General features: G+C 48.6%; 1 protein-coding gene across 4 annotated transcripts in view; it reads right to left on the bottom strand.

The window, feature by feature from the left end:
- Nucleotides 1-2,469: 2,469 nt before the first annotated feature.
- The window catches only part of TCEA3 (transcription elongation factor A3), a 42,568-nt gene continuing 20,686 nt past the window's right edge, over nt 2,470-24,351 (bottom strand). For 3 of the 4 annotated variants that reach the window (XM_077899174.1, XM_077899172.1, XM_077899173.1), the window contains 6 exons: nt 15,749-15,912; nt 15,528-15,583; nt 12,113-12,268; nt 6,787-6,933; nt 4,821-4,892; nt 2,470-2,583 (listed from right to left, as the gene is read on the bottom strand). In XM_077899174.1, coding sequence (XP_077755300.1) covers nt 2,575-2,583; nt 4,821-4,892; nt 6,787-6,933; nt 12,113-12,268; nt 15,528-15,583; nt 15,749-15,912 — 604 coding nt within the window. In that variant the 3' untranslated portion in view covers nt 2,470-2,574. The remainder of the gene's footprint in view (nt 2,584-4,820; nt 4,893-6,786; nt 6,934-12,112; nt 12,269-15,527; nt 15,584-15,748; nt 15,913-24,351) is intronic. The other variant, XM_077899175.1, reaches the window with a different exon arrangement.

The raw sequence follows: 24,351 nt of genomic DNA, 5'->3' as shown, positions 1-24,351 counted from the left end.
GTACTGTATAGATGTGCGGCTCTTGTGCTGCTTAATCTGACTCATCTCCTTTGTAAACAGTAAGGTTATTGAGGGTGGAGATTCAGTGTTTGTATTTTTTCCTGTGCTGTAACTCCCCATGATACCAGGAGCACAATGGGTATTGAGACTGTGACTACTCAAAGTCACCCCCAACGGCGCCACCTTAAACAGCCCCAAGTAACATTTATCAACAGTTATAATTGGTGATTGTTGCTTTGGGTTTCTAGACATTTGGATGGAGGATTCGATCATGCAAAAGAAAAATCTGGGTATCTAAGCCCTTACTACTCAAAGTGTGGTCTGTGGACCAGCAGCATCAGCATCACCTGGGAGCTTGTAAAAAATAAAAAAGTATCAAAAAAATTAAAAAATAAATATAAATAAATAAAAGTTAAGGGGCACCTGGGTGGCTCAGGGGTTGAGCATCTGCCTTTAGCCCTGGGAGTGATCCTGGAGACCTGGGATCGAGTCCCACGTCAGGCTACCTGCATGGAGCCTAGTCTTCCCTCTGCCTGTGTCTCTGCCTCTATGTGGTTCTCATGAATAAATAAATAAAAATCTTTTTAAAATAAAAAAACAAAATTAAAATAAAAAAAATGGGGAGGGGGTTTGCGCCTGGGTGGCTCAGTTAAGCATCTGGCTCTTGATTTCCACTCAGGTCATGGTCTCAGAGTCATTAGATCGAGCCCCAACTCACAGGTTCTGGGTTGGGCATGGAGTCTGCTTGAGATTCTCTCTCTCTTCCTCTCCCTCTGCCCACCCCACCGCCCCCTGCCGGTGTGCAGATTTTCTTTCTCTCTCTCAAAAATAAATAAATAAATAAAAGTTTTTAAAAAAAAGGAAGAAGAAAGAAAAATCTTAGCATCCCCACCCCCAGGGCCGAGACCCACTGATGCAGAATCTGCATTTTAACACGATCCCCAGGGGATTCCAGCCCCTACTGAAGTTTAGGAAGCACCTGGCTGTGTTAGCAGGAGGGCTCCACACTCCTGTGAGTAATATTCAGACCTCAGGCATGGTGTTTATCACATCCTGTTCCCTGTGGAAGACTGCTTAGGGTTTCTTTCCCTGCCAGCCCAGGAATTCCTGGAAGGTAGGGGCTAAGCACTGTGTACGGCTCCAGAGCTTTCAGAGCATCGAGCACAATGACAGGAAGCAGAAGGCCAGGGTTTTGGTCCTGGTTCTGCCATTTACAAGTTCTGTGTGTTTCGTCTTTTGTGAGATTTTTTTTCGTCCTTCTGAACGACCCACCCCAAACCCGATTATTGTAAAGCTGAAGATGGTGGCAAATTTCTAGGCACAGTTTCCTGACAGGTTTCACCTGGAGGAGGAGGCACTTGATGGGTAGAAGGAGGAGGGCAATGTTCAATTCCAGACTGGATGATGCTGGGGCATATAAGGAACTTGGGCGGAAGTCACTCCCAACAGCTGCCCTAAGAGTGAACCCAGGAGTACGAGAACCAGGGGCCTCTGCACCATCACCCTGTGAAGTAGGCACTCATGCCACTCCTGTATTTACAGGTAAGAAAGTGGCCCATAGAGGTTAAGTGACTTCCCCAAGCTCCCAGGAGCTCATGGACTCCTGCACTTAGGCCATTTAGGAAACACAGAGTCCAGAAGGCTCAGCCTGGGAGCTGTCAGAAGGCAAGGGACAGTCAGAGACTGAGACCCAGGACATGCCCACTGACCCACTCCCAACCATTTTCCAGAAGGTTCCAGATTTTCCTAGATTTTCCTAAAGCTTATCAGCTTAAAAAGCAAGCCAGTGTCATTGCAGGAAGAGCACAAGGTCCCTTATGCCCTGCAGACTTTCTCTGAAGCTCAGGCCACAGATAGAGCTATGAAGGGTACATCACCAGGGCCTGGGCAGGTTCTGAGCCTCAGGATCTCCCAGAGGCTGCAGGCTTGGGCATCGCTGTACCCTTCAGTCAGAAAGCTGGAGCCAAAGATGATCTGCTCCCTGCCTGAGGGACCAGTCTGGAGTCCTCCAAGGCCCCTGAAGTCAGCTCTGACCAGGGGAGTAGCAGAGAGTCTGGGAAGAGATCTTTCTATATGGCATGGGAGTCCCATCTGCCTATGCCAAGCTGTGTGCCAGTTGCTCCACACGTGTGACTCTGGGGTGGGATGGGGTAAGATTTGTTTCCGACTGGTATTTTTCAATTCAGAAAAAGTTGAGAGGTTGGGATGTGAGGGAAGGGACTCTAAGCAAGGGACTGCCAGCCCACAGCCTGACATGACACCTCAGCCATGAGGCTCTGAAGTCTCTGAGTTTCTGCAAGAGGTCTATCGACACAGACTCTTAGCTTTGAACCCCCGTTAGGCTACCCCATTAGCGAATGAATATTAATAACTGATTATTAATTTGCAAAAGCGAATGAATATTAATAACTGATTATTAATTTGCAAAATTCTCCTTCTGATCCCTAAGACCCCAGTCAGAGTTCAGCATTTTTCTTCATCTTAATTTTTATTTTTTTCTCCAGCTACAATGGCTTAGTGCGTTCTCTTTGTTCTTCCTCACCTTGTTCACTGAAATCCTGGCTGGCGGTTCTATCAGCAGAACTACAAAACCAAAAAGGCAATACAATTTTAGAGCTCTCCCTGTGTCGCCCAAGGAAGCCAGGGGGAGGGGGAGGGGACACGAAAAAGAACGTAGTGTCTGGAGCCACGGAAACCAGAGTCCAAATCCCAGCTCTGCCCTTACTAGCTGTGTGGCCTTGAGCAAATCACTCATCTGTGAAATGGGATCATAATGCCGGCCAATGTAAGAAGCTAACAGGTAATAAATCATAGGAAATGTGATGCATGTAGTGGGCTTTTAATTCATGGTCAAAAATGTCATGTGATTATTACTAATCAGTTGGTTAAACTTTAGGCCTCCCATACGGCAATGGATACTTCCTGAAAATGTTATCAGAAGTCATGTGTCTGCCATCTCTAGTGGACCCTGCCTCTCCAACTACTAGGAATGATGGAGGAGGAGCTGGGTTCAGAGCATGCACAATGTCCTTTTCCTAACAGTAATAATCACAAGAGCTACCATTTATCGAGCACTTACTCTTGGCTGAGTAATATTACATCCTTGTGATCACCATATATCACTCCCATTTTCACAGGTAAAGAAGCAGTTCAGACAGGTTAAGTGACTTGCCCAAACTCCCATAATACTAGTAGGTAACAAACTCAGAACAATAAGGATGGTGGTTCCTATGTGCCAGCACATAGGTGCTCAGGGATTTTTTTTTTTTTTTTTTTGGTATGGTCATACAGGTTGTGCACTGCACAAGAGAGCTGGCCACAGGGCAAGTTGGGGGTGAAACTTAGCTCCTGCCGTGTTTGCCTAGCTCTGTGGCCTGGTGCAAGGCTATGTCTACTTGGAGGCAGGAAGACCTTTTTTTATTTGATCTAACAAAGATAACGTAGGAGCTAACAGGTGCCCTGTTAATGCTTTATTTATATTACTTTCCCTAATTCCTCAAAACAGCCCTGTAGACTAGATATTAATACCCCCATTTTCTAGGTGAGAAAATTCAGGTCTGGAGAGTTCAGGTCACTTAGCAAAGTCACTTTGTAAGTGATAAAGCTAGAATCTGAACCCGATGCCAAAGCTGATGCTCTAAACCACTGGGCCACTAACCTGGCCCCATCCCTAAGTGCTCAATAGGCAAATAAAGGAAAAATACACAATCACCTGACTTTTACCTTAACAAACACAGCAGTTCTAATGAAGCCTCAGGGCCATCAAGGCCCTTAGTAAGGTTGCAGAAAACTCAACCCATCGGGAATTTGGAGTATTGTCTTTCAGCGCTCCAAACTGTGTGGCTTTATGCTCACTAAATATTTTTCAGTAGCTCAATTTCCTCGCCTGAAAGTGAGAGTAATATTGTAAGGAACGCTTCTCATAGTTGTTGGCAAAGTGTGTGCGTATGTAACAACCTGCACATCGACCATGGGAGGAAGGCATTATCATCGCCCTTCTGCTCAGGGAGGTGAGTGACACGCTCAGAGCCACACAACAAGTAGGGTAGAGTGGGACCTAAAACCAGTGTTCCCAACGACTCCCAGTCGGTCTGGGCTCCTGGCTAAGTGCCTCAGAGCTTCTGGAGCACCTGCAGCCTGGTGCTCAGGTGGCCCAGGCATCACGCAGTGCGTGTGTGGCAGGAAACTGACATTGATCACATAATCGCATTGAGTTTTTTTTTTTCAGAAGACGGGGCAGGAAGGAGCACTCTGCGAGGAGTCTTTGTTTGGCTCCCACGCCTGAAAACAAAACCTCTGCCTTTGCAGGGGCTGGGACAGCCCAGATTATAGTCTTGGGTAATGTAGGCCTTTTCCGGAGCTGTCTTACGAAGGGAGGATGACCTAGGAGCATTTGGTGGCAATGTCCCTGACAGGGCTCAGCCTTCCTCTCATCCCCAGCTGTGGCAGGGTTCAAAGGAAATCCCATCTGTGAAAGCACTCTGCAAAGAGGTGCGGTCCAAATGCAGAGTGCTGTTGTTTTTCCTCCCCTCTGTGGATCTCAGGAGGCTGACTGCATCTGTGCTCAGATGACAGACTTGCCCATCCTGTGATAAAATGTGGGCTGCTGCTCCCACCCCCGCTGGGTGCCTTCCAAAACAAAAACATGCACATGCACTCTCTCCCCGCCTCCCCAACAACCACCCGCCACTATCTCCAGCTCTGCAGACCCACTCTGCACAGGCTGGTGAGCCCCCCTTCTTGGCTGTGGGTATAGTACTCCTTATGTGGGGCAGCAGCTGTGGATGACAGGGGAGGGAGAAAGTTAGAGACATACAGACCTTCCAGCGATTGCCACATTCATTGCATAAGACAAAGGTAGTCATGGGCTCATCAGCACTGCGTGTCTGCACCTGAGAAAGAGAGACAAAGAGAAAGAGAGAGAGAGAGCTGGACCACTCAGGAATTCACCCCATGCTCTAGGACCTGCCATAGCTCCCACTGTCTGTAGCAGTAGGTCCAAATCCCAGAGCTTGGCACCGTTATTCTCACCCTACTCCGGCCGTTCCTTCATCACTGAGAACTCCATAGCGTAATACTCCCCTCCCCGGACAGGGCCATCAGCTCACCTCCAGTACCTCACTGGCTCAACAAGCCCTCTGCACTTTCACTTTTGTTCTTTATCCTTCCAAACCCATCTCTCTGCTCTTGCCTCAAGGCTCATCTCCTACAGGAATTATTTTCTGACTCATCTCTCAACACGCCCTATCATCTATGCCTCACTGATCAGAACTTCAGGGAGCTGGAAGCAGCCTTAAAGATCATCTAGTTCTTTCCTTTATTTAGTTACTTGGTTATTATTATTATTTTTTTTTTAGTTACATGCTTATTTATTTAAGTAGGCTCCACACCCAGCATGGAGCCCAATGCAGAGCTCAAACTCACGACCCTGAGATCAAGAGTAAGGACATTTAATTGACTGAACCACCCAGGTGCCCTTCCCTCATTCCCTATGTTAGAGGCGCAAGACTTGAGCCCCAAGACTTGAGGACCAGAGAGGAAAAGCAGTTTGAAGATCATTGGACCACCGGGACTGTTTCATGTCACATTTCCTAGTTCCTCACGCCCTCAACCGAACCAGACAGATGCAGGAGTCGGGATTCCCACAGCAAATCCCTTGGATTTGCAGATTTAACAATGACAGTCCTGATTTTCTACAGCCAACCCTGGATGACCACGATATGTTACTGTGCGGACACTCAGCTCTGAATGGGACGTGCGCTGGGAGTCCGTCCCCCGGGCCCTGAGCAAGCCCAGCAGCGGGCCAGGAGGCCACAGCTTAGTGCAGCCGCCTTACTGGAGAATGGTAACACCGGAGGGAGGATAACCCTGGGGTTTCTCTGTGCAGAGAAAACTTGGCTAATGGGCAGTTTACTTCTGGGGGGAGAAGATGCACAGAAAGCTCATCGTTGCACATGGAAATGTGCTTGGAAGAAAGCAGGAGGCTGCACCAACATCTCTGAATCCCTGAGGGGAATTCTTTGAGACGCTCCTCCAGAATGGCAAGGCTGGCTATATTTCTGCTGCAGCCACAGATTCCCGCGGGCAAGGTACTCTCGATAAATCTTGCTTGCCCAGCAGATGGAAGAATGAATAGAGTTCTAGAATGACCAGGTATAAATTAGAATCCAAGCATAGTGGTGCCCCAAGAACATAATATGTACCACCCAGAAACAGAAGGTGGTTCTTGGGGTTTGAGTCTTTCAGAGAAGGGGCCTCCACAGCCTTCTGCGACTCCCTGTGCTGGGACAGTGGTCCTCAGCCTGAACACCTGGGGCTAAACGCCTTCAGCTTGGCTGCCACGTTGGCTGTACTGCAGGCAGGCAGAAAAGTCTCGATCTGGGTTTGTTACTACCTCTGCCATTTATGATGGTCTTGGCCATCTTGGACAAAGCTGCATACCTTGACCCCTGTCTGGGCCTCAGTTTCCCTGTGCATAAATGAGGGAGCTAGTTCTCTATGGCTAAGTCTCTTTCTGAGCATCTGTGACTCTACAGAAGTCCGTGACTGGTCCTATTCTTGCTACAGGTCAGGCTAGAGCATGCTGGCCATGTCTCATAGACACAAGCCTGGGTGATCTTACATGCAGGAGAACATTTTCTAGAAGCCACAGGTGCATCATGGTGGTGGACTAAGACCTGCCCTTCTCTCTGCAGTCTGGAGTTTTAGCCCTTTCTCCCCCGGGCTCCCTTCTAGGCTGCCCCTGGTTCTCCACCTCCGACGCCCCCGTTGCCCCCTCTCCCGCACCTGGTTATAGGTACAGTTCTTCTTCTTGCATTTGCTGCACTGGAAAAGGTCAGTGGTGGTGCCGCCTGTCTTGGCCATCTGATGCTCACGGATAGCTTCCTGGGTCATGGCATTCCTCAGTTCCCTCAGCTCATCGCTGGCCATTTCCTGGAGAGAAATGAGTCTGCCCCTTCAGGGCTAGAGAGTCCCAGGGACCCTGTGCCCCACCCGGCTTCTAGAGAGCCTGAACGGAGGAGAGGGGAACATGCTGGATTGAGTACAAGGAGCTGGAGGGAGGCCTGGACTTCTGGCCTTGCCCCAGCTGGGAAAGGGCTATACCCAGAGTCTCCATTCTGCTTTGGGTGAAAGGGCAAGCCTGTAGGCTGACAGGGCCAAGAGCAGGAGGGCACGTGTGGGAGAGCAGAAGGCAAATAGCTTCTGCCCCAGAGTCAATATCTTGTGTACATTTCCCCAGATCCGGTGCTCACCCTGCCTGCCAAGACCTTGGGTACCTGCTTGAACCTTCCTGCATGAGCTGTCTGGGCCGTGACCCCCTGATCTGTGATGTTCCTCTTATCCATCCGGTCTGGACTTGGCCCAGTGCCTGTCCAAACTGTAATCACTGCCCAGTCTATTCTGACTGCTGGGAACCTTGACCTCAACACTCCATGACTTGCTGCAGCCACCTTGACCCAAGCAGGACCGGAAGCTCCTGGGTTCACACAGCTAACTGCTCACCTGCATCACAGAACATCTTTTTCTTTAAGCTCCTATAGAACAGAATGTCCTGTCTCCCATCAGCTCACCGCAGACACTCAGCATTTGCATTATCCAGGTCCTACCTTTATCCATCTCCCTGGGCATTTGACTCCCCTTAAGCCTCTGCCAGAGGACAGCAGAGAAGGGAACACAAACTGGAGAGAGCTCTAGGTAAGGTTGGTTTGGGGGAGGGAGGATGGCCAGAGCTAATGTTAAAATGAGGACTTGGTGCTGGCTAAACATTTCCACTGTTGCTATCTATCCCCACTCCTTCAACCATGGAAAACAGAGTTGGCGCAAAGATCAAGTGATTGTAGCATGCTGACCACTGCATTATAACCACTTGGGCCTCCTGATGAAATGCAGAGTCCTCTGAATCCAAAATTCTAAGGGCACCCCCGGGAATTTTACTAGTCTGCCCTCAAGTTATTCTGGTGCACCCAAATGTTTAAGTCCGACTATATCAAGTTCAAGGACTAGGTCCTAACCACTGGCAGGGGTATACAGAAAAACAAGCCAATCCAGGGTCATATAAGCAAAAAGCAACTAACTTTAATTTGGGGAGAAATCCAGGGCATAATGCATTCATTCATTCAAAATGTATTGGATGTCAATTTACTGAATGCTTTTAACTGCACTTTGTGCTGGTGAATGGGGCCTTGGCCTTCGGGGTGCCTGGTTTGTAGCATTCACCAATTTCCATGGTGTAAATGCTCCTACAATGGCCAATTTCAAGCTACTAATGTCATGTAATCGAATGCAGAGCTGGAAATAGCTACACGGAATCACCTCTCTTGAGCTACTAGGCACTGACTCCCTCAGACGGCTACTTCTGAGCCCTGAGGATTCAGATAGGAAGATTTGTTTCCTGTCCCCAGGTCATGTTAGTCTGGTAGAGTGGCCAAGTATTTAGACAGGATTGCGAGATAGCGAGATAGCGTGAGATGTACTTAGAGCGGAAGAATACAAAGTACAGGGGGAAGCCCAGAGTAGGATGGCCAGCTGCTTGGGGGCAGGGGAGGCTCGTTAAAGAAGTTGATGCCTTAACCAGTCTCAAAAGATAAGCAGGAGTTCCCAAGACAGACAGGATTCTAGAGACCGAGAAGAATAGACACAAAAGATCAGACAAGAATAACAGGTCTTTGGGGAAGGACGTTTGGGGTGTGTTCAAGATGAGAAGTATGGGAGATGGGGCTGGGCGTCAGACTGTGGAGAGGGGGTCTTGTGTGCCAGCTAAGAAACAGAGAACAGAAAGACACCCACTCACCAATCCATTTACCTGTCTCTGCCTGGCCTCATCGGGGAGGAGGCAGTGTCAAAGCCACATGGAATAAATAGAGTACTACAGTGTAGTATAGGACTATAATAAGGACGGAAAGGAGGATGAGAATGGAGTGAGAGAGGACACTGGTCCTCATGTGTTTACATCTTTAGAGGAGGAGCACTAAAGGTGAACCCGATATGTTGCACAGCTTTGACATGCCAGGGACGAGTGTCTCAGTGCTGGGTGAGCAGGTTACAGATAAAACCCCTCTCCTCGTGAGGCTGATGGTATATCCACTCAACAGGTCTAAAGCTCATCTTAGAATCGATTCCACTCTAGGATACGTCTGAGTAGAGAGGGAAAGAGGGAAGGAAGAATGAGGGAAGAATTAGGAATACACAGGATGCAGAGAGGGACATCCCCATACAAGGGCATCTGCTGTCCCAGGCTCTTGCTAATGGCAGCTCCCTGTCCCCTGAGCCAGAGCACAGCAGGCCGCCCAACCCCAAGCTGTTATTTTTCTTATTGGAGCAAAAATGGTCTTATCTTTTTCTTTCTTTCTTTCTTTCTTTCTTTCTTTCTTTCTTTCTTTCTTTCTTTCTTCCTTTCCTTTCCTTTCCTTTCCTTTCCTTTCCTTTCCTTTCCTTTCTTTTCTTTCTTTTCTTTTCTTTTTTCTTTCTTTTTTTTTTGTCTTATATTTCTTAAAGAAACTTCCTGCCTGGAGCAAAAGATGACCTCAGGATGAAGGTCTCTGCATTCGATGCCTAGGCTTCCAGCAAGGGGGTAGGATCCTCGGTGCCTGGCCCTGTGGAAGGCCTGGTAAGTTCTTGGCTTGCTCCTCTTGGTCTGGTTGGCCTCTTCTTGGGCATGGGTTGACCACCTGATTCTCTTGTTCTGTTCTAGTGAATAGTCCTTGGGTGGGGCCAGACCATCTACATATCTGAGTTGGCCAGTTCCTTTGCTGGGACTTCTGAGGCCTTTGTGTTAATCCAGACACTCAGCTCCATTCTGACCTCTAGCTTCTGGGAACTTCCTGGGTTTGGCTCAGACTTGCGCCTAGACCTTGCTCTTGGTTCTCCTGGCCTGGTTTCCCCTAGCCTTGAATTGCCTGGAAGAGTCTCTGGATAGCATTCCTACAAAGCACATACAAAGAAGTAAAGGGATCCTGGAGCCAGAGAGTGGGGGACAGGGAAGAGGAAACACAAGGCCAGGTTTCCATAAAAGTCAAAGCTTCTCCTTGCAAGGAAAGATAAGACACTGTAAAGCCAAGTTGCAATTTGTAACTCTGGGCATATGTTGCTGGTTGCCTAAAAAGATCAAATATTTTGAATTGAGCAGAAAGATAACCCTGGTCCACCTGTGCCAAGTTCCCCTATTTTATGCTAAAGCCGGGGCTCACTCTTGTTTTAGGTATTTGAGGAAAGCAGTGAAGAGAGAAATATACATACACCTATCACATCTCTCCCCCAACACACACCCCTGCACCCCCCAAACATATACTAAATACCAAACACACTCCATACATTACACACCCCACACACATCACACATCATACATACTCAGCACACATACCACAAACACACAGGCACACCCTCGCCAACAGTTTCAGAGGGCTCCCAGACGTTCTGAGGCACAGCCAGACTCCAGGATCCCGATGCATTTCCCTTTCCCTTGTCTGGGCCACTTTGGTTTAGTGGGGCTTGCAGGGAATCTCCTTTCTTTTTTTGGGGGGGGGGTGGGGAATCTCCTTTATCAGCTCTGGCAACAAAGGGCCACTCATTATCTGAGGGTGCACAAAAGGGGTTTCCAAGAGGTAGGGCTCCGAAATAAACCGATCTGGGTTCAAATTCTCATCTGTCACTTCCTAGTCGTAGGTGGCTTCAGTTTTTCTCATCCATAAAATGGGTATAAATATTTCCCTTTTCATAGCATGGTGCTTGGGGTTACACAAAATGGTCAGTAACTAAACCTATCATACAAATTCTGGGGAGGGCTTTACGTATATTAACCTAAACACTCATATATATTAACTCATTCAATCCTTCATGAGAAAGCTATTATTATTATTATTACTATTATTGTTATTATTATTATTAAGTAGTTTCCACGCCCTGCAGGGAGCCTGACACAGGGCTTGAACTCACAACCCTGATATCAAAACCCGAGCTGAGACCAAGAGTCAAATGCTTAACCCACTGAGCTACCCATGTGCCCCATGATATTTATTATTATTTTGTTTTATAGATGAGAAAAGTGAGGCCCAGAGAGGTTAAGTAGTTTGTCTAGGATCACACAGCTAAGTGAGAGAGGCTGAATTCAAACCCATGCAGTTTGGCACAGTCCTGAAGCTTGTAACCAGCGCGCATACTTCCTTGAACAGGCTTGTTTCCTTTCCCTTCCCTTCCTGACCTCTCAAGCTATAAATTCCTAGAGTGGCTCTATCATGGCACTTACCACCTCTGTATTGTACAAATTTGAAATTATGCCTGTCTCCCCACCTTGGACCTTGTTTCACAGAGACAGGCACGGCTGTTTTGGCTTGGGACCAGGACTGAACAAGACAGAAGAGGGAGGCAGATAACAAAGCCATAAAAACTGGGTGGTCTGGGGCCAGACGGCTTGCCTCCTGGCTTTGACATTTTCTTTTCTTTTTTTTTTTTTTAAAGATTTATTATTGGGACACCCAGGTGGCTCAGTGGCTGAGCATCTGCTTTTGGCCCAGGGCATGATCCTGGAGTCCCAGGATTGAGTCCTGCATTGGGCTTCCTGCACGGAGCCTACTTCTCCCTCTGCTTGTGTCTCTGCCTTTCTCTGTGTCTCTCATGAATAAATAAATAAAATCTTTTTTTTTTAAAGATTTTCTTTTTTTTTAAAGTAATCTCTATACCCAACGTGGAGCTCAAACTCCCAAGAGTCCTTGGGATCAAGAGTTGCATGCTCCACCAACCGAGTCAGCCGGGCCTCTGGTTTTGACATCTTCTAGCTGTGTGTGTAGACAAATCAGTTAACCTCTTTGAGCCTCAATATCCTCATCTGTAGAATGGGGATACTAAACACTTCTATCTCAGATGCTGTGAAGACATAATTGGCCAATGAGCCTAAGGCACTTAGCACAGTGCTTAATTCATATTAGCTGTGTCCACTATCCTGATGGTCTAGAAGCCTGGAGGGATGGGGGGTCTGAGATGGTCTGGCTGAAAAAGCCCCCAGCTCATCTCCTCTGAGCCACAAGGTGCTGCCTGTCAGACGTGGGCAAAGCAGCAGGGACCTGGTCCCAGGCCCCACCCCACCCCACCACGCTGAGGTCCCAGCCCCCACTCTCACCTCTGCTGTCATCTTGGCAATGAGCCCAGCAGAGATGGCTCCACTGAGCACATTCCTCCTCAGGCTGGGGTTCCTGGGGTCCTTGAGGTTGCTGATTCGACTGCGCACCCGGTTCCGGTACTTCATGTCCGTGCTCTTGAGCTCCTGGTAGATATGTGACACGGTCAAGGACCAGCGAGCCACTCATGGAAGGGCACAGAAGGACAGGGAGCCACTCACTCCCTGAAGCCCGAGGAGCCCCAGGACCATCTGTTCCCCTCCTTGGACTTGAACAGGGATTGGGCATCTATGTGGCCTCTGACTCCCAGAGTGGAGCTCTTGCTCGGGCATTTGGGGTCAGCTATGCATCAGGGACAGGAAACAGCTTCCATGGTGAGATCAGGCCATAGCAAGCTCTATGGTGTCAGGGACCCCAGGGATGGGCGTCCTGGGTCTGTCTGAGCCTTTTGAATAACTCAGATGAATCACATTTCTTTGTGCCTTGGTTTCCTTATTTATAAAATATGGGGCTATTCTGAGGATTCAGCAAGCTACACCTAGCATGATGCACCAGCCTGGTGTCTGGGACATCACGTGCTCAACATTTAGGGCCTGGTAAGATGAGGACAGTGATAAAACTCATCCCCAGTTTCAAAAGGCCTCTGGAACCAGCTATCAGAGGAAAACATAAGATTAGGAGCCTCATGTCAAAGGCTCAAAGAAGTATTACAATCAAGACACCATTTTGTTCAATCTTCAGTCGTCTTCCCAACATAGTCGAGCACAGATCCACCTCCCCCCCACCACCCCCTTTTCCCCTAGGAATACCTAGTAGCAGGTCGTGGAACCCACTTTGGGAATTGCTGGTCAGAGTTACTTCTCTCATTAATAGATAAGGAAGCTAAGGCTTGGGAAGGATGAGGGCCCTGCTCAAGGTCACAGGGCAGATTCCCGGCAGAGACAGGGCTGGAAGCCAGATCCCCTCCTGCCAGTAAGTCTCCCTCCACTCCCACTGCAGGAAGTCGCCCCTGACCACCGGCCGCAGGGACTTCTCTTCCCAGGCAGGCGGGCGCAGCATCCCAGACAGGTCGCCCACCCCGCCTCCCTTCTCTAGCCTCCGGAGGAGCCCAGGGAACACAGCGCATTGTCTTGGTCTCCTCCGCCAAGCAGAACCAGGAAGACAAACCCTTTGCTGGGAAGAGCCATATACGAGAAAGAGACTGTGGGGAATATGGACACGTGGAACAGCTGACTTGCTAGAAGCGGTGGGAGGGAAGGTGGTGTCATCTATTTTGTCTGTTATTGCTGTTTTAATGTTGTTTGTATAATAACAACATGAAAAGAAAGAATATGCCACAATGCATGTAAAAGCCAAAAATTTTGTTTAAAAAAAAAATCTGTGTTTGGGGGCAGCCCCGATGGCCAGCGGTTTGGCACCACCTTCAGCCCGGGGTATGATCCTGGAGACCCAAGATCGAGTCCCATGTCAGGCTCCCTGCATGAAGCCTGCTCCTCCCTCTGCCTGTGTCACTGCCTCTCTCTCTCTCTCTGAGTCTGTCATGAATAAATAAACAAAATCTTAAAAAAAAATTCTGTGTTTGGGATTCCTGGAGGTGTGAATCTGCTTGATAGGTGGGGACAGCAGGCCTGGCAGTACTGTCAGCAGCCTCTTCCTGACTCTGTCTCTGTTTCCTGAGATCCCAAGGCAGGACGAGGTGGAGCACAGGCCCTGGGGTCACTGACCCCTTCAGAGGTACGGTAGTGCGAGGTCACTCCAAACAGGGCAGATCTTTTTAGGACAGAGAGCATTCAAGCCCTGGAGCTTATCCTCCCCCTCACCCTCACGTCCCATCCTCTAAGAACAAAGAGGTAAAGGGCTTAATACAGCTCTGATTTCCTGTCCTTCAGAAGAGGGAGGAAGGGAAGGAGGAAAGGCCAGGAGTGGCACCGGGTACCAATCACTGGCCTTTGTTTCAACCTGGGCTTGAAGGTAGAAGGGACCTGTTTGGAGGAACGACCGCTTGGAGAGGAAAAGATGAAGCTCAGGGGACGCGTGGGTGGTTCAGTGGTTGAGCATCTGCCTTGGGCTCAGGTTGGGATCCTAGGATCCTGGGATCAAGTCCCACATCGGGCTGCTTCTCCCTCTGCCTCTGCCTCTCTCTCTCATGAATAAATAAATAAAATCTTAAAAAAAGAAAATATGAAGCTCAGGGTTTTGATACCTTGTGCTCTGTGTTCCTGAATCAACTGGGACTGATGAGAATGTACTTGGTGATGTGTTGAACAGCCCAAGATGCGCTGGTTAATAATTAAATGATGGTGGAGAGGACTTCCCAGCAAGCACGTTTGAAGATATACAGGTAGGCCTCACACAGGACGTGGCAGCAGGTGAGCTTGTTGACCATGGTCAGACCAGACTGGACCAGGGACCCTCCCCAGCAGACCTGATTGAGCTCCCTGGGTAGCCCAGGAGGCTTAAAAGGGTCACTCACATCTTAAAAGGGTCACTCACATCTCAGTGTGACACTCAGAACCCCTCTCCCTGGGAGATTTGTCCCCCTCCCTCTATACCCCTTTGAGATGCAAAGCTTTATTTCTCCAGCAAAAGATATTCCATGCATTCATTCAGTGGGACACTGCAGAGAGGGATTTTCTTCCCCAAACAACACTCTTTTGGTGCAGGGGGCCCACATGACTCGGTGGTCACCTCCTCTGTCTACAAAGCCCCCTTGTAAAGAGGGCAAGAACTCAGGACATGGAATCCAAAGGCCAGGGTTTTCAATCAAGCCCTGACACCCAGTAGTTCTGAGCCTCAGTTTCCTTATCTGTAAAATGGAAACAACAGCCTCTGCCTCCTAGAGACTGTGAGAATTGCCAGAAGCAGGAAGCATCAATTGCCCATCACAATGCCTGGTATGTAGTTGGGATTCAACCTTCAGAGGATGGAACAGAGGAGAAGGCAGAGGATGAGAAAGGCTGCACTCCCTGTCGACTCTGATACTTGACATCGCAACCCAGCCAGGTGACAATGTGGCCTGTCTGGCACAGGGACTGAGCTCTCAGGCTCTGGAGTCACACTTTCTGGGTTCAAATCCCAACTCAACCACTACTGTCAGCTGTATGAGCTTTGGCAAGAGACCTAACCTCTCTGAGCCAGTGGCCTCCCTTGTAAAATGGGATTCATCAGGGGACCTACCTTGTGGGATTGTTCTCAACCTTGAACGAGGTACTGCTTCTAAACAGCTTAGCAAGAGGCTGGCAGGTGCAAGACTTAATACATGTTAGCTAGAATTAAAAACTCCAGTTCAGAGGCAGAGCAGGGGACTGTCTCCAGGACCCTTCCCCTCCCCTTCAGTGTCCTGGGTCCCTTGCACTTGGGAGCCCCTGCTGCTGGACAGTCCAGGCACCCACAGCCCTGGCACAGCTCAAGGATATGATCTTCGATTTCCGATGCCATCTTGTCACAGTTGACTCCATAGTCCTTGTAATCATCTAAAAGAGATTTGGGAAGCACAGGTGTCAGCCAGACATGGTGTTGGCAGTGGCGCCTGCCCGTACAGCGCCCTGCAGTGTCCTGTACCACTCCTGAGAAAGACCGCATCTCATCTGCCCTTGGGAAACCCTTCCCTCCTCCACCCCTGGCCCAGGCCCTCTCACCTTCGGCCTTCAAGGCTGCCGAGAGCATCTCCACACACTTGTCCCGCACAGAGTCCCCTGTGAGATAGCAGGGTGCCAGGAGGCAGATGGAGGGGGCAAAGGTGGGGGTTGAGGGGCTGGTGGGTGTTTTGGGGGTCTCTGCTTTCGATTTGCTGCTGTTTGATCTGAGGATGACAAACAGAAACAGACATTCTGACATTAAGCTAATAAAGCCTTCGCTAAGCACCATTCTGGATGTTTCCATGGGTGAGCTCCCTTAATCCTCATGACAACCCCATGAGGTAGGTGCTATTTTTAGGCACTTGACATGGATCATCTCATTTAATCCTCACAACGCCCCCATGAGGCTACCTGCTATTCATATCTCCATATTAGGCTTGCATTTTAATTTTTTTTAGAATTTATTTATTAATTCATGAGAGACACAGAGAGAGAGAGAGAGAGAGAGAGAGAGAGGCAGAGACACAGGCAGAGGGAGAAGCCCGCTCCAGGAGAGGAGGCCGACGTGGGACTTGATCCTGGATCGTCAGGATCAGGCCCTGGGCTGAAGGAGGCGCTAAACCACTGAGCCACTCGGGCTGCCCTAGGCTTGCATTTTAAAGTGAGTTGTAGATAGTCCCATTTAGGATAATTTGACTCTGGTCACACATCTGGAAGCCAGAACCTAAACCCAGGCAGTTGAACTCTGGTGCCCAGACTCTTAACCAATCACTCTGCTCTGCTGGTTACAGAGTATTATCACTACACCCAAAACTATGCTACCGGGACGCCTGGGTGGCTCAGCGGTTGAGTGTCTGCGTTTGGCTCAGGGCATGATCCCGGGATCTGGGATGGAGTCCCATGTCAGGTTCCTTGCATGGAGCCTGTTTCTCCCTCTGCCTGTGTCTCTGCCTCTCTCTCTCTCTCTCTCTCTCTCTGTCTCTCATGAATAAATAAAATCTTTAAAAAAAAAACTATGCTACAATCCGTTAGACACCATGCTAGCTGCTCTACCATCTCATTGAACCACATACTCATTCAATGAATATTTACTAGGTCATGTGCTAAGAACAAGGGGTAGGGCAGAAAAGTCAGGAAAGCTCCGTCCCGCGAGGAGCTGACAGTCCAGTGAACAGTGAATTTACCACCACTGAAGAGGGTTGGCTTTTACCATGTGCCAGGCACTGCGCCAGGCACTTCAGGAACATTTTCTAATTTAATTCTCATAGTAATCCTAGGAGGTAGATACTGTTCTCCTCCTCGTTTGCAGATGAGGGGAAACAGAGTTACACCACTGAGATTTGAACCTAGGTCTGCCCAATTCCAAAGTCTACTCTTAACTCCTGTGATACAGTGCCTAGGAGTGACCTCATTTGGGTTTGGGCTTAAAAACTCACAAATACAGGGCAGCCCCGGTGGCGCAGTGGTTTAGCGCCGCCTGCAGCCCCACGGTGTGATCCTGGAGACCCAGGATTGAGTCCCATGTCGGGCTCCCTGCATGGAGCCTGCTTCTTCCTCTGCCTGTGTCTCTGCCTCTCTCTCTCCTTCTGTATCTCTCATGAGTAAATAAAATAAAATCTTAAAAAAAAAAAAAACTCACAAATACAGGGCAGCCCGGGTGGCTTAGTGGTTTAGCACCACCTTCAGCCCAGGGTGTGGTCCTGGGGTCCTGGGATCAAGTCCACGCATGGAGCCTGCTTCTCCCTCTGCCTGTGTCTCTGCCTCTCTCTCTCTGTCTCTCATTAATAAGTAAATAAATAATCTTTAAAAAAAACCACTCACAAATACAGAAGCGTCTGCTTTTGGCTAAGGGCGTGATCCCAAGGTGCCTGGCATGGAGTCCTGCATCGGGTCATGTGTGTACATATATACATACATGTACAGATGACTGGAGGGATAACTGTGTGTCTTAGCTTGGGCTGCTATAACACCACAGCCTGGATGGTTCGTACAATAGATATCTCCCACAGATCTGGAGACAGGGAAGTCTGAGGCCCAAGTGCTGCTCAATTCAATTTTCTCCCTTGTAGACAACCTCCTTCTTGCTAGCTCCTCGCATGACAGAGGGTGAGCAGGTGTCTCTCTGAAGGACACTAATCCTATTGGATCAAGGCTCTACCCTCATGACCTCATTTAGCCTTCAGTACCTCTATAAAGGAAGGCTCTATCTCCCAATACAGTCAATTTGGGTGTTGGGGCTTCAACATAGGAACATTCAGACTCTAACACCTTATAATAGCAATTATCCCTCTGAGACCGGGTTACAGGAGATTTCAATCTCTTCTTATGCTTATCCATATTTTATAAATCGTCTCTGAACAGTATATGTACTTTTGTAATGAGAAACACTTTTGTATTTTTTTATTTTTTTAGGATTTTATTTATTTATTTATTTATTTATTTGAGAGCGAGCGAGAGAGAGCATGAGTGGGAGGGAAGGGAGAGCCATGGGGGTCAATCCCCAGGATCATGACCTGAGCCAAAAGGCAAATGTTTAACCAACTGAGCCACCCAGGCACCCCAATTTAGTTTTTTTTAAAAACATCTGAAAAAGAGGATCCCTGGGTGGCTCAGCCGTTTAGCACCTGCCTTTGGTCCAGGGTGCGATTCTGGAGTCCCAGGATCGAGTCCCGCGTCGGGCTCCCGGCATGGAGCCTGCTTCTCCCTCCTCCTGTGTCTCTGCCTCTCTCTCTCTTTCTCTCTCTCTACGTCTATCATAAATAAATAAATAAATCTTAAAAAAAAAATCTGAAAAAAAATCTGATTATCAGGAGTTGCTACTCTAAGCTGATGGCTCAGATAGGTTTCCTGTCTTCCTGTTCTCAAGGAGCTAGCAGCAAAGGTGGAAGCAACTCATGTATCCAGTGAAGATGAACAGATATCATGGAAAATAATACAATGGCATATTTATTCAGTCACAAAATGAATGAAATCCTGAAATATGCTGCAACATGGGTGAACTGCCACGAATGGAGGACATTATATGTGAGATAAGCCAAATACAAAAGGACAAATACTGTGTGGTTCTACTTGTATGAAGTACCTGGAATAGTTAAATCCAGGGAGACAGAAAGTAGGATGGTGGCGTGGGTGGTGGAGGAAGGGGGAAATGGGGATTTAGCATTTAATGGAGCAGAGTTTCAGTTTGGGAGGATGAGAAAGTTTGAGGAGATGGATGGTAGTGGTGAGTATACAACGATGTGGATGTACTTAATGCCACCATACACTTAAAAAATGGTTATAATGGCTAAATTTTATGTCATGTATACTTTGACAAAAAGAATCTATATAGGAAGCTCACTGAATAAGCATAACCATACAACTTGAAATATGCAATGATACCTAATCTGTTTTATGTCTTTGGTAAATCTTAATGCATTCGAATGACAAAATATCTTTTTTTTCCTATGGTGGAAAAAAAGATTAAAATACACATTTTGTTATATATATTTTATCACAATAAAAAAGTTTAAAAAAAAAAAGAAAATGAAGTACTGATATATGTGACCAAAAAAACTAGGCTGAAACTCAGACTCCAGCTGCTGTTGGTCCCTCTCAAGTCCTTGCAAAGAGGGTGGTGGGCAATGGAAGAGGCATCCTCCAGCATCCCATTGGTGACCCGTGCCAATTAGTATCACCAGGCCAGCCCTTAGTAACCGCATGGCCTAAGAAAGCTCAAAGAGGTCACACACTGCAGTGCAATGCAGTCCAACAAATTGCACAAGGGCTGGGGAGCAAGAGCTGCCTGCTGGAGGGGTGGACGGGAAATGCACTCTTGGCAGAAATGCACAGACGAGGGAAACCTGGGGTTTGCATGGGCGATGTTCAGGGCAGCTGGAGTGTGAGGGGGGAGGGGGCTGGAGAGAAGGGACGCGACAGACTTGGGCTTGCTAAGGAAGGTAAAAACCAAAGCCACCGTTTATTGCCTGTTTGCTATTTGTTGCTCTCCATAACCCTGCGAGTCAAGTTGCTGGCCCCATTTCACAGATGAGAGGATGGAGTGACGGTTGCATAACTCCCTCCATTTCAGAGCTGCTCCTGCACTACTCTTGCGGTGGGTGCCAGGCAGTCAAGATGCCTCCACCTTTATCTCAGTAACCCACCAGGATCCACCAGCCAGCCTACAGGCCTCCTAGGAAAAACTGACCAATAGGAGTTGAAGAAATTAGGGTCCTTTCCTACACACCAGAGTCTTAACCACATTGAGCCCTTGGGGGAGGTCCCAAAGGGCTACTGCATTTCTTAATTCCAGGGAGCGCTATTCATATTGTCAGCTGGGAACCTCCCAGAGTTGTACAGTGCACAGCGTGGGCAGCTGCACCAGGCAGCTCTGGAACTATGGATGTGCTTCTTCCCTTCAGGAAGAAGATGCTGAGCTTCTGAAAAGTCAGACCCACGGAGGCATGTCCGAGAGTGAAGCTGACTGAGTAGTCTAGGCTTTCCAGTGTTAAAAATCTGGGGTTATAAGATCCAATATCCAACATCCTGCTGGGCACTCTTCAATGTAGATTCCTCAGGAGAACTCCTTGTTCCTCAGCCCTTGCTGTTTGGCTTGACCTTGGATGCCCCCTGTCATCACAGACACCCTTGGATCACTGGGACTTTTGTGTTCTCTGGAACCTTGGGGCTCATCAAAGGTGCCCCAGTGCTGCCTCAGGACTGAGGTGGGCTGGGGAAGGAAGGCTCTGCTCTTGCAAGGTTTCTATTTTGAATTACGAACAATTTCATCCAAAGGGATTTCCTAGCTTTATGTTTTAAATGCAGTTTGAACCTTTCTGTTCTAGAGGAACTTACCCTGGATTCCACCCAACCCTGTCTGACAACTGATGGCCTGGCAGCAGGGCACAAGGTTGGGAATCTGCAGGAGTCAGATTTCAGTGGGAGGGAAAGGTGTGTGGGTGAGGGCAGGCTGGAAAAGGTATAGATTCTAGAGCCTAAGGGGCTGCCTGCAACCAGAAGAAATCTCCCTGCACTCAACCCTGATCCTGGCCACCAGGCTCTCACCTGCACAGGTGTAACTGCCCCGAAGCTGGTCTCCCAGCATCCTCTTCCCCTTATAACTCACTTGCCACACAGAATCCTGGGGGAACCCTTTCAAAACCTCAACAGCATCAAGTCTAACTCTTCACTGTGGCCTCCCAGCCCCTCGACATTGGCCTCTGCCTCCCCTCTGACCTAATCTCATGCCATGCTCCCTTTCAGGTCACGGAAGACCCTCCCCCAGCTGCTTCTTTCTCTTCCCTAACTACACTCCCCACACAGCCTATTCCTGCCCTTTAATTCCCTAGCACATCGTGACCTGGTTTCTTTCATTCATAGCACTCACCCAAATCTAGAATCTAGAATTAACAAGCAGTGTGTTTATAAACATTGTCTGCCTCCATCTCCAGATGACAGGTTCCAGTGTACAGGGACCCCTTCAGCTGGTTCACCACTGTTTTCCAGCACCTGGAACAGCGTTCGGGGCCAACACTCCACCAATCTTTGTTGAATGAATGAATCTAGGACGAGTTGAGGGAGTTGGCCACAAAGAGATAAAAGGCACATCCAGGGGCCTAGATACAGTTGCATTGGGTGGGTGACACGTCCTCTTTGGAAGGCTGGTGATCCTGCTCCCTGGAATGAAGGGAGTGATCTCTCTCTGAGGCAGTGTCAACTCCCACGATCCAGGCCAGCCCATCCCCAGTGGTGATGGAGGCCCGGATTCCTCCTGGCACTGGGTCTCACTGACCTGCATGCCCATCACCACGTCCGCAACGTCAGGACTCACCAGTGAGGAACCATCAGGGGAGCTGGTGCATGCTGCTTGGGAGGCATGAGAACAACTTTCATCTGGGGAATGTCTACATGGGGTGGCATATTCCTTAAGAACCCAAGCTGCTCCAGAGTGAAGCTCCAAGGCTCAAGGCCTGACACCACCACTTTGTAGCTATGTGACCTTGGGCTAGAAATGGGGATGACACCGGTACCCATCTTATAGAGTCTCTGAGAGGATTAAAGCATCTAAGAGAATTCTAGTAATGAAGTGTTAGCCAATCTACATAGATTACCGCACTAAGTCTATTATTACCAAGCATTATGCTCATACGGAGCATTTATATGGGTTGGGAACAGTGTTAAGCATTTTGATACCTCGTTTAATCCTCATAATGAGGGGTTCATAATTATTCCCATTTTGCAGATCAATAGACCGAGGTTCAGAGAGCTGAACTGACTTATCTGAGGTCATCCAACCACCAAAAGGCAGAGTCACACCACAAACCTAGATCTGCCTGCCTTCCAAGTTCTTTTCAACACATTGTCTCTAAAAGGCTGAGAAGTTTCCCAGGTTAGACTGCTTGTTGCATTTACCACTCCCCCACCTCCCAAACTCCACCCCCCACCTTCCTGGCAGGGCACTCCCAGCCCCCTCCCTTCCCTTGGCTAGGAGCTGGCTGGCTGGAATTCATGTCTCCCTGCATTTCAGGAAGCCACGCTCATTTTGCTTTCATTGCACAGGATTGGAAACTGTGACAAATTGCAGGGAGGGCATCCCTGGCGGGGGTGGGGCGTCTGATTTAAAGCATTTAAAAATTTTTTTCATTTATTTATTCCTGAGAGACACACACAGAGAGAGAGGCAGAGACACAGGCAGAGGGAGATGCAGGCTCCATGCAGGGAGCCCAATGGGGGACTCGATCCTGGGACTCCAGGACCAGGACCTGGGCTGAAGGTGGCACTAAACTGCTGAGCCACCCGGACTGCCCTGGGGCGTCGAATTTATCAACCGCTTCCTTCTGCTCCCCGGATGTGCCAGCGCCTGCCCCAGCCTGGGATCTGACATCATCAAGCCTTTAGAAAAATTTTCCCGCCCCAGGTCGGAGCTGAGGCACCTGGAGGCCCGCTCGCTGCTCCTGCCGCGCCACCTCGAGGACACTGGGGTCACTACACCACCAGGCAAGCCTCGCTGCCGGTGAGAAGCGAACAATTCAGACAGCTCGGCAAGGGCAGCGGATAAAGTGCAACCTTCCTCCTCCACCCAGGGGTGCCCTTCGTGGTCTGCTCCCTGATGCTCCAGCTCCCTTCCCCGAGCACCACGCTCACTCACATCACTACACCTTTGCATGCTCCAGTCCCACTGCCGGGCCTGCCCTCTCCTGGCTTGCCTTTACCAAGCAAACTGCTCATCTTTCAATTCTGAGCACAAATACAGCATCTTCCATGAAGTCTTCTTCGACTTCTCAAGTCATACCGAGACGCTCTTCCTATGTTCCCATCGAATGTTATATCTTTGAAAAACATTCTTAAAAAGCATTTGAAGAACAAAAACAAAAAAATATTTTGGTGTCTTGCCTCTATGTTAGTGATCTGCTGTATAAAGGCAGAGATCATGAGTTTAAATCTTTGCCTGGGCTTAGGGGCTGCGCCTGGTTGAGCTCCAAATGTATTTTGTTTGCCCTACTGTGTCTTAGGAAAATATGAATACATTGTCAATATTTAAAATTGGAAGTTTCATATGAAAATCTAGATGTCCAGCTTTCCTTAAAAAATAGGAAGACATGGCATGCTGGACCTGCATTTCTCCAAAGCAACAAACACCTGGGCCAGATAGTGACGGCCCCCTTCAGACAGACAAGTACCCTCCAGGCTGCTGTGGTCTCCACCAGTCACCTACTGTGTGCACATAACCTTGGTCCTTGGAGGATGTTAGGTTTGCAAGGAGGTGCTCAACGAACATGCTCACCAAATGCACGGATGGATGGATGGACAGATGGGTGGATGGATGGAAAAATGGAAGAGAAAGATGAAATCAAGAGGTAGAGAGTGCAGGAAACAGTCTGGGTGGTAGGTAAGGTGCAGTTACAAGACATGCTTGTATTCCTTTGGATTCCCCACCCCAATACAGAACCAGCACGAAATGGCACAGCTGCTCTAAGGACAAACATATTCTGCTTGACTGGCCTTCAGAAAAAGAATGCATTATGGGAGGGAGTCAGAAGACTTCAAGGTTACGAGGCAAAGTCAGGAAAGGAGTATGGAAGTATAAATCCTTACACAAACATGAACTGTTTTTATTATAACATCACACCCAGGACTGGACTAGTGGTCAGTGCTTCCTTTTGGGATAGAACAATTCTTCATTATGCAGGGATATCCTTCATGTTCCAGGACATTTAGCATCTCTGATCCCTGCCTATTTAATGCTGCTGTGCTCCTTCCCCTCTCCCATTGCAGACTGAATGCTTGTGTCTTCTATAAACTCATATTTTGAAGCCCTAACCTCCAATGTGATAGCATTTGGCGGTGAGGCCTTTGAGAGGTAATTCAGTGTAGATGAGGGTGGGCCCCATGATGGGAGTACTGTCCTTACAAGAAGAAAAGAGACCAGAGCTCGCTTTGTAAGTGTGTGTGTTGTGCAGACACAGTGAGAAGGTGACCATCTGTAGGCCAGGGATAGGGTCCTCATCAGGAACTGAGTGGGCTCACACCTTGATCTTGGCCTTTTCATCCTCCAGAACTGTGAGGAATAAATGTCTGCTGTTTAAGTCACCTAGCCCACATTCTGTTACAGCAGCCTGAACTAAGATACCCTCCAAGTCATGACAACCAAAAATGCCTCCACAAATTTCTAAATGACTCCCTAT

The sequence above is a fragment of the Canis aureus genome, chromosome 5, assembly GCF_053574225.1.
Source record: "Canis aureus isolate CA01 chromosome 5, VMU_Caureus_v.1.0, whole genome shotgun sequence".
In the NCBI taxonomy this organism is placed as follows: domain Eukaryota; kingdom Metazoa; phylum Chordata; class Mammalia; order Carnivora; family Canidae; genus Canis; species Canis aureus.
Note: the sequence above shows the minus strand (reverse complement) of the source record. Positions and strands in the feature narration are given on the sequence as shown.